We start from the raw sequence: 12,118 nt of genomic DNA on the forward strand, positions 1-12,118 counted from the left end.
CAGTATACCGCCACCATACCTCACCCAGAGGAGCTGGGATTAAATAGCTGTTCAGTGTACCTGCAACCTTTTGACATAACATCTGTACCATATATCATATGTACCATACAAATGTACTGCCTATGTATACCTGCTTTCTGTTGGAGGTTATGCTCGTGTACTTCATCACCCATGTAAGGACTGCAAACACCACATGCTTGCACCGGATCGCAAGCATAATCTCCACATGGGGGAGAAGAGGGAAGTAGATGGTCATGGACTCACACTCACAAATCAACCAGGACGATCAAGACCGAGATTACTGGCAATGGCTTTTGGAACTTGGGGGGTGGGGGGAGTGAGATGTTATGTATTGTCCAGGTACATTAAATGTATAAGTACAATCGTGCGCCACAGAGGGCACTGTGTTGGGAGACCTGAAAATACCTGCAAGACAGAGTATAAAAGGCTGCCCACCACACCTGAGAGGCACTCTGGAGTTGCATAATAAAGGACTAAGGTCACAGCAGTTACTACAACACCAGACTGTGTGGAGTCAGTGATTTGAGTGCTATATACATCACAGAATTCATGATCGGATAGCCAACTTCAAATTAAATGGTGGAGCAGGCTCACGGGCTTGGATGGCCTACTCCTGCTCTTATTTCTTATGTTCTTGCGTTCTTACTACAGACGTAGTCGTCCGGGATCACGATGCTCTCCACAAATTTCCACATGCTGAAGTTGCGGCACACCCACTTCCACTGCCATCTCTTTATAACCTTGTTTTATTTATTTAGTTAATTAAAATTTATGTATTTAGTAAACTTAATTCATAGCTTCGTTTTTAGCTCATTACTAGAGCTAGTTTAAGTCAAGGTACATTAAATTAATTAGCGGCGCCAATACTTAAAACAATGGGAGAGCAGGCAGCGCAAACCTAATTGGAGGTGGCATCAGTGGCAGCGGAACCTTTGAAGATTTCCAAAAAAACAAGGAGTGACGTGACAGGACAGCAGGTCAGTGATTGGTTGGTGAGTATTTTTTTTTCTCTCATTTCTCTATGTGGTTTAAACCAGGTGAGAGAAACTATAAAGTTACTGTATTAAATTTTAACTTAACTAGCTAAACTAATTAATATAACTATAAATAATCAGTGAATAAAGGCTTTAACTAATTAAATAAATAAAACAAGGCTGGACAAAGATATGGTAGGGCAGGATTTGTGTCTGGACTGCAGTATGTGAGAGTTTGTGGAAAGCGAGACGGTCCCAAGCAAATACATATGGTAGGAGATGTCTCCATCTCAAATCTACCCAGCTCAGAGTCACTGAGCTGGAGTGCGAGTTGGAGACATTCTGACACATAAGGGAGGGGGAGGAATTTCTGGACAGTTTTATCCAGAATATAGTTACGCTCCAGAAGAAAGCACAGGTTCAGGAAAGAGAGAATGTGATGTTTGGGATCCGGGTTTCGAGGATTTAGGAGAGGTTGAGAAGGAGGTCCTGCAGTCACTGGTCCTGTTCAACAGGTACGATGTACTCACTACCTGTGAGGACAAGGAGAGAGACTGCAGGGAAGACAGACACAATGCAGATCAAGGCACCGTGGCTCAGAAAGTTGTCCAAAGTGGGGCGTGGGGAGCGGGGATGGAAGAGCAGAATAGAAATGCGGTAGTGATAGGGGACTCTATAATTATGGGGATGGATAAAGTCCTCTGCAGCCCAGAATGAGAATCCCGAAGTGTGTGCTGCCTACTCGGTGCCAGTTTTGGGATAGGAAGGGGCTGTACCGATGGGACGGGCTCCAGGGCCAAAACGGATTGCTGTGTATGGAAACAATGTCATCTGTTATGTATGCAACCATTATACAATGGTAATCTTCATGTAATTGTAACCTTCATGCAACTCCTGTACACTGTACTTATACTCTAGAAATGCACACCCTGACCACAGGGGGTGAACTTGTTGGAGACATTCCTCACCTGGGTTTCCAGGTATAAAAGGGGAGATCCCACCCAGGGTCAGCACTCCTTGGTCCTGGGAATAAAGGTTAAGGTCACAGAGTGACTGTGGCTGCAATATATGCCTCGTGTGAATTTGTGGTAAGGTGCAGGGACATTACATTTGGCGACGAGAAACAGGAATCATCGAACCACGAGGATGGCCACTGGTAGCACAGAGGAACGTTACTGTGTGGGTGAGGACTGGGACGACTTTGCGGAAAGACTTCAGCAGAGCTTTGTCACAAAGGACTGGCTGGGAGCGACAACGGCTGACAAGCGAAGGGTGCATCTACTGACCAGCTGCGGACCACAGATGTATGCGCTGATGAAAGACCTGTTCACACCCCAAAAGCCAGCGGACAAGTCCTTCGAAGAGCTCGGCCAACTGATCAGTGAGCATCTCAAGCCGGCGAGTAGCGTACACATGGCCCGGCACTGGTTCTATACACTCCGGCGTCAGGAGGGACAAAACATCTCGGACTTCGTTGCGGACCTGCGGCGCTTGGCCAGTCTCTGTAAGTTCACAGACGCCTGCAGCGGGGAGATGTTAAGGGATTTCTTTATTGAGGGCATTAATCATGCCAGGATTTTCAGGAAGCTCATAAAGAGCAAGGTCTTGACTTTAGAAGGGGCGGCGCTGATAGCTCAGACCTTCATGGCAGGGGAAGAGGAGACCAAGCTAATTTACGCACGCAGCCCTGGTCCCAACGTGGCGATGGACCAGGGAGTTAACATGGTGAACGTGGCTCGGGACCCCGCAGCCAGGCAAGAGCATTTCGAAACTGCCCAGGCAGCAACAGACTCGAGGGTGGGCCCGAAACAGGGACAATGGAAAGGGGATCGGCAATTCATGCCATCACGAGGAACAATGCGTCCCGCGATGGGACCATTAAAACCTACCATCAGAGTGCTTAGAAACAACCAAATGGGAATCAGAGAGGAATGCCTGGAAACAGTCCCTTTGTTAACAACAATCTCAGCTCATGCTGGAGGTGTGGGAGCAGACATTCTGCAAAAAGCTGCAGGTTTCAGCAATATACCTGTAGGATTTGTAACGTCAGTGGACACTTGGCCAGGATGTGCAAAAAGGCTGTAGCGAGGCTAATCTGCGAGACAGAGGAACCAGACGAGGGGTCTCTAAAATTCAGGATGATGCCTGGGGAAAAACCATGGATGCTGAAGTTCAGCGGGTTCATGTGGCTGACGTCCACAGCTCATGCACTAAAACGCCACCCATGATGATGAAAGTTTTATTGAATGGCATCCCGGTGCACATGGAGCTGGATACGGGAGCTAGCCAGTCACTTATGAGCGCCCAACAATTTGAGAGACTATGGCCACACAGAACTAGCAGGCCCAAACTGGAACGCCTTGAGACACAGCTACAGACGTACACCAAAGGAATCATCCCAGTGCTGGGCAGTGCAAACTTGGTGGTAACACATAATGGATCACAGAACCGGCTGCCACTCTGGATCATCCCGGGAAATGGCCCCGTGCTCTTGGGGAGGAGTTGGCTAGCTGAGATGAATTGGAAATGCGGGGATGTGCACGCCATTTCATCTGTGGAGCGAAGTTCATGCTCACAGGTCTCACAAAAATTTGGGTCACTGTTTCAACCCGGTGTCGGAACGTTCAAGGGCACTAAAGTAGTGATACGCATCACTCCGGACGCCAGACCAGTGCACCACAAAGCCAGAGCAGTGCCGTATGTGATGCGTGAGAAAATTGAAAGTGAATTGGACAGGCTGCTCAGAGAGGGCATAATTTCGGCCGTTGAATTCAGTGACTGGGCAAGCCCTATCGTTCCTGTTCTCAAAGCGGATGGCTCGGTCAGGATTTGTGGCGACTACAAAGCCACCATCAACCGAGTGTTGCTGCAAGACCAATACCTGCTCCCGAGAGTGGAGGACCTTTTTGCCACGCTGGTAGGTGGCAAGCTGTTCACGAAGCTGGACCTCACTTCGGCCTACATGACTCAGGAACTGGCTGAAGAATCCAAGCCTCTGACCACCATCACGACGCACAAGGGATTATTTATCTACAACAGGTGTCCGTTTGGCATTCGTTTGGCGGCAGCTATCTTTCAGAGAAACATAAAAAGCTTGCTCAAATCCATTCCTGGAACAATCGTATTCCAAGACGACATTTTTATAACGGGTCGAGACACCGAGGAACACCTCCACAACCTGGAGGAGGTGCTACACCGACTGGAGGCTTGCAGCTGAAAAAGGCCAAGTGTGTGTTTTTGGCCCCAGAGATCGAGTTTTTGGGCAGGAGGGTTGCCGCAGACGGGATCCGGCCCACTGAATCAAAAACGGAGGCGATCCGCCGGGCGCCCAGGCCCGGCAACATGTCGGAGTTGCGATCATTCCTGGGACTTTTGAATTATTTCGGGAACTTTCTGCCGATCTTAAGCACATTGTTGGAGCCGTTACACATGCTCCTGCGTAAAAGTTGTGAATGGCTTTGGGGGGACTGTCAAGAACGGGCTTTCAATAAGGCGAGGAACCTGCTGTGTTCTAACAAACTGTTGACTTTGTATGAGCCCTGTAAAAAACTGGTTTTAATGTGCGATGCATCATCCTACGGAGTTGGGTGCGTGTTGCAGCAGGTTAATGATGACGGCCAACTCCAACCGATGGCTTATGCCTCCAGGTCACTCTCCCAGGCAGAGCGTGGATACGGCATGGTCGAAAAGGAAACACTCGCTTGTGTTTACGGTGTGAAAAAGATGCACCAGTACCTTTTTGGTAGACGGTTCGAGCTAGAGACGGACCACAAGCCGTTAACATCCCTGTTGTCCGACAGCAAGGCTGTCAATGCCAATGTGTCAGCTCACATACAGTAATGGGCCCTCACGCTGGCTACGTATGACTACACCATACGGCACCGGCCAGGCGCCAAAAATTGCGCTGACGCACTCAGCAGGTTCCCACTGACCACCACAAAGGGGGCGTCGGAGCAGAGCGTCGAGATGGTCATGGCCGTTGAGGCTTTTGACACCGCAGGCTTCCCCATCACAGCCCGCCAGATCAAACTCTGGACCAATAGAGACCCCCTCCTATCTATGATAAAGAAATGTGTCCTGACTGGGGATTGGGCACCCGCACACAGGGCGTGCCCCGTGGAGGTCAGACCGTTTCAGAGACGGATGGATGAGCTCTCCATCCAAGCCGACTGCCTGCTATAGGGCAGCTGGATAGTCATGCCCCAGAAGGGAAGGGAAGCGTTCAACAGGGAACTCCACAGCGAGCACCCTGGCATCGTATTAATAAAGGCTATTGCCCGGTCACATGTATGGTGGCCAGGGATTGACTCAGACCTAGAACACTGGGTTCGCAGGTGCACGATGTGTGCCCAGCTGGGCAATGCCACCAGGGAGGCCCCACTCAGCCCGTGGCCCTGGCCCACCAGGCCATGGTCACGTATTCACATAGACTATGCGGGCCCATTCATGGGGAAAATGTTCCTGATCGTTGTCGATGCATACTCAAAATAGATCGAGTGCATCATATTAAACTCATGCACGACATCCATCACCGTGGAGAGTCTGCGTACGGTTTTCGCAACCCACGGCTTGCCAGACATCCTGGTGAGCGACAATGGCCCATGTTTCAACAGCCATGAATTCCAGGAGTTTATGTCAGGCAATGGTATCAAACACGTCCGGACAGCGCCGTTCAAGCCGGCTTCCAATGGCCAGGCGGAACGTGCGGTCCAAGTCATAAAACAGGGCATGCTACGCATCCAAGGATCCTCCCTTCCGTACCGCCTTTCGCGCCTCCTGCTGGCCTACTGGTCCCGCCCACACTCGCTCACGGGAGTCCCGCCAGCGAAACTCCTCATGAAACGCACGCTTAAAATGCAGCTGTCCCTCATCCACCCAGCTCTGGCAGACATTGTTGAGGGCAAGCGCCAGTCCCAAACCGAGTTCCATGATCGAAACTCAAGGGGGAGGTGTATAGAAATGGATGACCTGGTATTTGTTCTTAACCATGCTTTGGGACCCAAGTGGCTTGAATGGCACTGTAATTGGCAAAGAAGGGAATGGGGTCATAGTGGTCAGACTAAACAATGGGCAGATATGTCGCAAACACTTGGACCAAGTAAAGAAAAGGTTCAGCATAGACACGGAGGAACCTGAAGAAGAGCATGAGATGTCACCCACACCACTGCCAGTGGATGAGCAACAAGGACAGTCCACAGCATGCACAGTCCCTGCAGCCAGCCCGGAGAGGCCGGAATCACCTCAAGTGACAGAGACGCTGCTGAGGCTCAGCCACCAGAGACACAACTGCGGCGCTCCACGAGAGAGCGTCGACCACCTGAAAGACTTAACCTTTGACACAAAAAGACGTAAGGGGGGAGGTGATGTCATGTATGTAACCATCATGCAACTCCTGTACATTGTACTTATACTCTAGAAATGCACATCCTGACCACAGGGGGTGAACTTGTGGGAGACACTCCTCACCTGGGTTTCCAGGTATAAAAGGGAAGGTCCCACCCAGGGTCAGTACTCCTTGGTCCTGGGAATAAAGGTTAAGGTCACAGAGTGACTGTGTCTGCAGTACATGCCTCGTGTGCATTTGTAGTAAGGTGCAGGGGCACTACATTGTCAACGCCGGTGCAGCGGAGCAGAGTGCTACCGGTAGGAGCAGGACGCTACCAGATACTACCACTGCTAAAGTTCCGCGGAATCTCGCAGGAGTGGGTTGTGGCCCTGCGCCCGGGCGAAAAGTCGTTTGTCCTGGGGATGCAACCACCTTGAATATCTCCCCCAAAATGTTTTTGAGAAGTATTTAATATTTAGATTACCTGTTTTCTCTGCTCTTTTGAAACATGAGTTCTTGCTGCAGTACAGTTCCTTGGATACTCTCCAGTATCTCGTTCCTCTAGCTATTCTTCAAGTGTGAGCTTCAGGTTATATCCCTAAGAAGTGGGAGGCATCACAGTCGAACCCTCCCCTCCCCTCATTCAATGTTCACTCTTCCAGCAGAAGTCACTGGATAGGAATCATGAACAGGATCCCTGCTCAATCTTCCCCTACCTAAATCAAGGCTACAGAATCCCAGGTGCAATTATCTAATTCCTGCACACTAGAATTCAAAGCTGGGAGCCTTCTTGGTCTGTATGGCTTAGCTACTCATTGGCTTAATTAAATCTGCAGAGTAGCCCTTTATCCAGGTTCTTGGTAAGATACATCAATAATCATGAGTGCACCAACATCCACAAGTTATTATATTTGTCTATCATTAGGAATAAACATTAATGAAAGTAACTTACTGTAGTCTTGATGGAGTGTATATGGTATATAAACATTCCCATCTCCTGAAGAAGGCCATAAGCAGCTTCTTGGTTCATTGTCACACATCTTCGCATTCCTGGCAGTATCAACTAGGACATCACCATATTGAATTATTTTATTTCTTGTACGCTTTACTGCAAAATGAGAAAAACATAATATCATGTGTAAAAATATCTGCAGCTATTAAAAATATTAAACACGAACATTCAATACTTCTTATTCAACCTTCAAAACAATATAATCTAAAAGTAGGAACCATTAGATCTGTGTTTGTCCTGTTGTTTCCAAAATGAAAATAAATTATATGGTAGCACTAGTTAGTGTCCACAGTTTAAATATTAATGGTGCGATATTCCTCACAGAAATAGCACAAATGACATAACCAGGTCAGAAAAATTGGAGATTCACCTACATGCAGTTGTGCTTCACTCTGTCTTGTCAAGTGTACTCGATTCACATCACCCCTCACACGCACCTAAATTTTAATAGCACCAATTGTTCGATTTCAATGCACTTCCTCATCTCCCTATCCTCTATCCAACACTGCCACTCACCCAAATCCTTACATAAACTGTCCTCAGTCAGCTCCCTGATTCCCGGATTACAGCCTCAAAAGGCATTTAACATGACCATTTGTGGTGAATCTGGCTGATATTCACACTCACCGAATGCACTTTATCCATCAGGTGTACACATGCCTTACAGCCATTCATAGGTCTGTCGTGCCAGTCTTGCAGAAGAGAGCACAAAATACAAGAGAGAGGGAGAGGACTGGAGGCAGACCCCCACAAATTGTTAAACTCACCACTGCAGAACAGGAGGCTTGGAGATAAGCAGCATCTCTGCCTCCGACAGCCTGAGAGTTGGCGAGACTGGTACTTCATTGCTGTAGAGTGACAGAATGAATCTCTCAGACCCATATCTCCGACAAGACAAAGTCATCTTGAATTAACTTCAGTGCTTAATGAAATATGATCAACTTAATCACGTGCATTTCAACATTTTTACATTCTCATGAGTAAATCATATCCATCTCTTCTCTCCTCGAGGGCCATCACGCAAAGAACAACAGTCACTGCCCTTTGATGAGGATTCTTCCTCAGCTGCACAGGGGAGGAGGAAGAAGAATTGAAGAGCAACAGTGGTAGGGGATTCGATAGTCAGGGGAGCAGACAGGCGTTTCTCCAGAATGGTATATTGCCTCCCTGGTGCCAAGGTCAAGGATGTCACCCAGCAGCTGCAAGATATTTTGGGGGAAGAGGATGAACAGCCAGAGGTCGTGGTCCATATCGGTATCAATGACATAGGTAGAAAGAGGGATGAGATCCTGCAGGCAGAGTTTAGGGAGCTCGGAGAGAGATTAAAAAGGTAATAATCTTTGGGTTACTGCCGTAATGTCCGTCAGCTTGTAAGTTGTAGCTCCACATTGTGGATGTTGACATATTGTGTTATTGCAACTAAAGGTGAATAAATGAGTCAGCTAACCAGAAGATTTGGAAACTTCTGAGATGCTATCTGCCATTATAGAAAGCTGTGTGTGCTGTGCTCTGTAAATATATCACATTTGGCAATGAGATGGGATTTTTCGGATGATTTAAAGCTGAAATTTTGTTGGTGAAGGATTCAGCAGGCCGACAGAGAGATTTTGGAAGCTTCTCAGTCTTTGGAAATAGCTGCAAAATCCGAGGTAAAAAACGAGCACACTAGTTTAAACTGCAAAGGCAAAAATGGTGGCATCCGTTGGAGTAATGGGACACTTAGGTGAAAGGTTTAAGGCGTATGTTGACTGGCTAGAAATGTATTTCACTGCAAATAATATAATTGAAGTTCCAGAGAATGCAGATCAGAACCGGGCTGTGTTGGAACGGAAGTGAGCTGTCTTCTTATCGGAAGCGGGTCCTGAATTGTGCGAAACCCTGGTAAATCTGCTTGTGCCTGATGAGCCAAAGGACATAATGCTTAAACAGATTTTAATGAAGCTGGAGCAGCACTACAACCCCAAACTGTTAGAAACTGCTGAAAGCTATCGTTTCGGTATACGAAATCAAAAGACTGATGAAAATATCAGTGAATATATTGGAGCATTAAAAAAGATATCTATTCACTGTAATTTCTGAAAATTTCAAAACCGAGCACTGCGGGACCATTTTGTTTGTGGAATGAAAAATGATGCGATCAGAAAAAAATTATTGATGACGGATGACTTGACTTTTGAGATTGCTTGTCAGGCAGCAAGGTCGATGGGCATGGCCGGTCAATATTCCTGAGAATTTCAGAATAATTGCTGTTGTGTATTGCTCTGGGACATGAAATGTATGATATAAGTACAATGGTGCACCACAGAGGGCGCTGTGATGGGAGACCTGAAAGTACCTGCACGAGGCAGTATAAAAGGCTGCCCACCACACCTGGAGGCCACTCTGGAGCTGTTCAATAAAGTACTAAGGTCACAGCAGTTAGATCAACACCAGACCGTGTGGAGTCAGTGATGTGTGCTACATATACGACGTTGGCAACGAGGAAGCGGACGAACTCCACGCAACCATGACTACTCTGGGCTCGCTAAAGGATTTTACCGTGGTCAATGATTACGGAAAGGCTCAAGTACTACTTCACAGCAAACGACCTGATGGGGGACATGAACGCACTGAGAGAGAAGCATAAGGCGATATTGCTTTCCAGTTGTGGCGATGAGGTTTACTGTCTCATCAGGGATTTGCTGGCACCCGCGAGCGCCAGGGACAAGTCATATGAGGAGCTGGTCGCAATCATTCGTGACCAGTTGAAACCGAAGGAGAGCATCCTCACGGCCAGATACAAATTTTACTATCACTGCAGACCCGAGGGCCAGGATGTCACCAAATATGTTACAGACCTCAGGAGACTCACGGCACGTGTGATTTTAGCGCACACCTTGACGAGGCATTTTCGTCATGGGGATTGGCCATGAGGGCCTCCTTCACAAGCTGCTATCCACGGAACCCACAGTTACCCTGACAAAGGCCATCACCATCAGGTGGGTATATATGACCTCGACTTGCAGCACCAAGCAAATGATCCACGCAATCTCAAACCCGGCAGACACTGTCCACAGGATAGCGCCTGCCACGGACAAAACTGCAGAACGTGGCTCTGCCTGGGGCAGAGAACATGGACCTTGGGGTCCTAGAACTCAGAGTCTGCTGAGGGGGGCCAATCAAGCAGCACCATGCTGGCACTGCGGAGGAAACCATGGAGTTCACCGGTGCAGGTTTGCGGAGTACGCGTGCAATACCTGTCACATTAAAGGCCACCTTCAGCGTATGTGTAAAATAAATCTGACTCACCATGTGGCTGAGGAGATGGGGGATGAGCCACTGTTCAGCGAGGAGCAGGCAGAAGAAGATGAGGTATTGGGACTGTATACGTGCACCGACGATTCGCCCCCAGTGATAATGGAAGTAAAAATTGACGGAGCCCCAGTGAGTATGGCAGTGGATACAGGATCGGGTCCGGCGTTGATGAGTCAGCGAACTTTTGAGAAACTGTGGGACAACCCGGCTGCACGAACCAAGCTGGACCCGGTCATGGCAAAGCTGCGTACCTACACCAAGGAACTGATACCTGTTTTCGGCAGGGCGGATGTGCAGGTATCTCATGGGGGCGTGAAGCACGGTTTACCCTTATGGGTCGTTGCAGGCGATGAGCCAACGATCCTCGGCAGAAGATGGATGGGAAAGGTCCGTGGGAGCTGGGAAGACTTCACTCCTCCACGGACTGCTGTCTCCCGGGTTCCCAAAGAGCAGCGCCAACCGAGCTGGAGCTGCAGCCTAAATCCACACACAGGCGACAGCAGCCCAGAACTCTTGACCCTTAGCAATCCTGCAGCCTCAGCCTCCACAGACGAACAGACCCTGGAAGAACAAAGTTGCAGGTGCGGGCCTATTGCTGGGGTGCGGGCTGGCGGGGCACTGCGGGCAAGAAGCGGGAAGCTCATCTGTGGCCGGCGGATCCGGGGGGCCCACGCAGCGGAACAGTCGGGCGGCGGCAGCGGCTGCGATGGTGGCGGCCACGGCGGCCGCAGGAGAGGTGGCCACGAAAAGTGTGGAGACAACGGCGGGAGTGGATGCTGCGGCGGCGGCGGGCGCGACTCAGGGGAATGCGAGCCAGAGCAGCGGATGCGACAGCAGGCACGGAGCGACTCACAGGGACTGTGACTGATCGAGTCCAGACCGACTTCTGCAAGATAGGCCGTTTTATTTTCTCTTTTTCTCTTTCCCTGCTTCCTTGTCCCCTCTTCTTTCTTCGCCAGCGAGCTCAAGATGTCGGTGAGCCTTGTGGCAACGGAGCCCTGCAAACAAAGGCCAGCAGAATACCTAAGATGGCAGCGCCTCGTGGGAAGCCACAAGATGGCGTCTTAAAAGGGAAATGCTCCTGGGAGTCTTAAAAGAACCTTACACCATTGGCAGTACCCACGTAAAGACTTTTGTAAGGCAAGAGTGAGTCTAAATGTGCTATGTGAATGTAGGATGATGGATTTATGATAAACATTAATATTTTAATGCTGGATGGTTACCGTGTTTAAAATAATGGACATGACTTGCGAATTACGATAAGAGTTAATATTTCAATGCTGAATGGTTACTGTGTTTAAAATAATGGATATGAATTACAAAATATGATAAGAGTTAATATTTCAATGCGGATTGGTCACTGTGCTTGAAATCATGGACATGAATCACGGGAGGAGTTGATACCACGAGGTTCAAGAAAAAGGGACATGGATCCGTGACTAACATTACCAATGGGCTAATGCAATGTTCGATTTAGGGGATTCAAGCAAC

At 48.7% G+C, this 12,118-nt stretch overlaps 1 protein-coding gene across 5 annotated transcripts in view; it reads right to left on the reverse strand.

Annotated features, from left to right (window-relative positions):
• Positions 1–12,118, reverse strand: part of LOC139279422 (embryonic protein UVS.2-like) — a 604,554-nt gene that overhangs the window by 353,396 nt on the left and 239,040 nt on the right. For 3 of the 5 annotated variants that reach the window (XM_070898547.1, XM_070898548.1, XM_070898549.1), the window contains one exon: positions 7,274–7,429. In XM_070898547.1, the coding sequence (XP_070754648.1) occupies positions 7,274–7,429 (156 nt within the window). Of the gene's footprint in view, positions 1–7,273; positions 7,430–8,100; positions 8,182–12,118 lie in introns of all 5 variants that reach the window. The other 2 variants (XM_070898546.1, XM_070898545.1) reach the window with 1 other exon arrangement.

This window comes from Pristiophorus japonicus, chromosome 14 (genome assembly GCF_044704955.1).
Source record: "Pristiophorus japonicus isolate sPriJap1 chromosome 14, sPriJap1.hap1, whole genome shotgun sequence".
Taxonomy (NCBI): Eukaryota; Metazoa; Chordata; class Chondrichthyes; family Pristiophoridae; genus Pristiophorus; species Pristiophorus japonicus.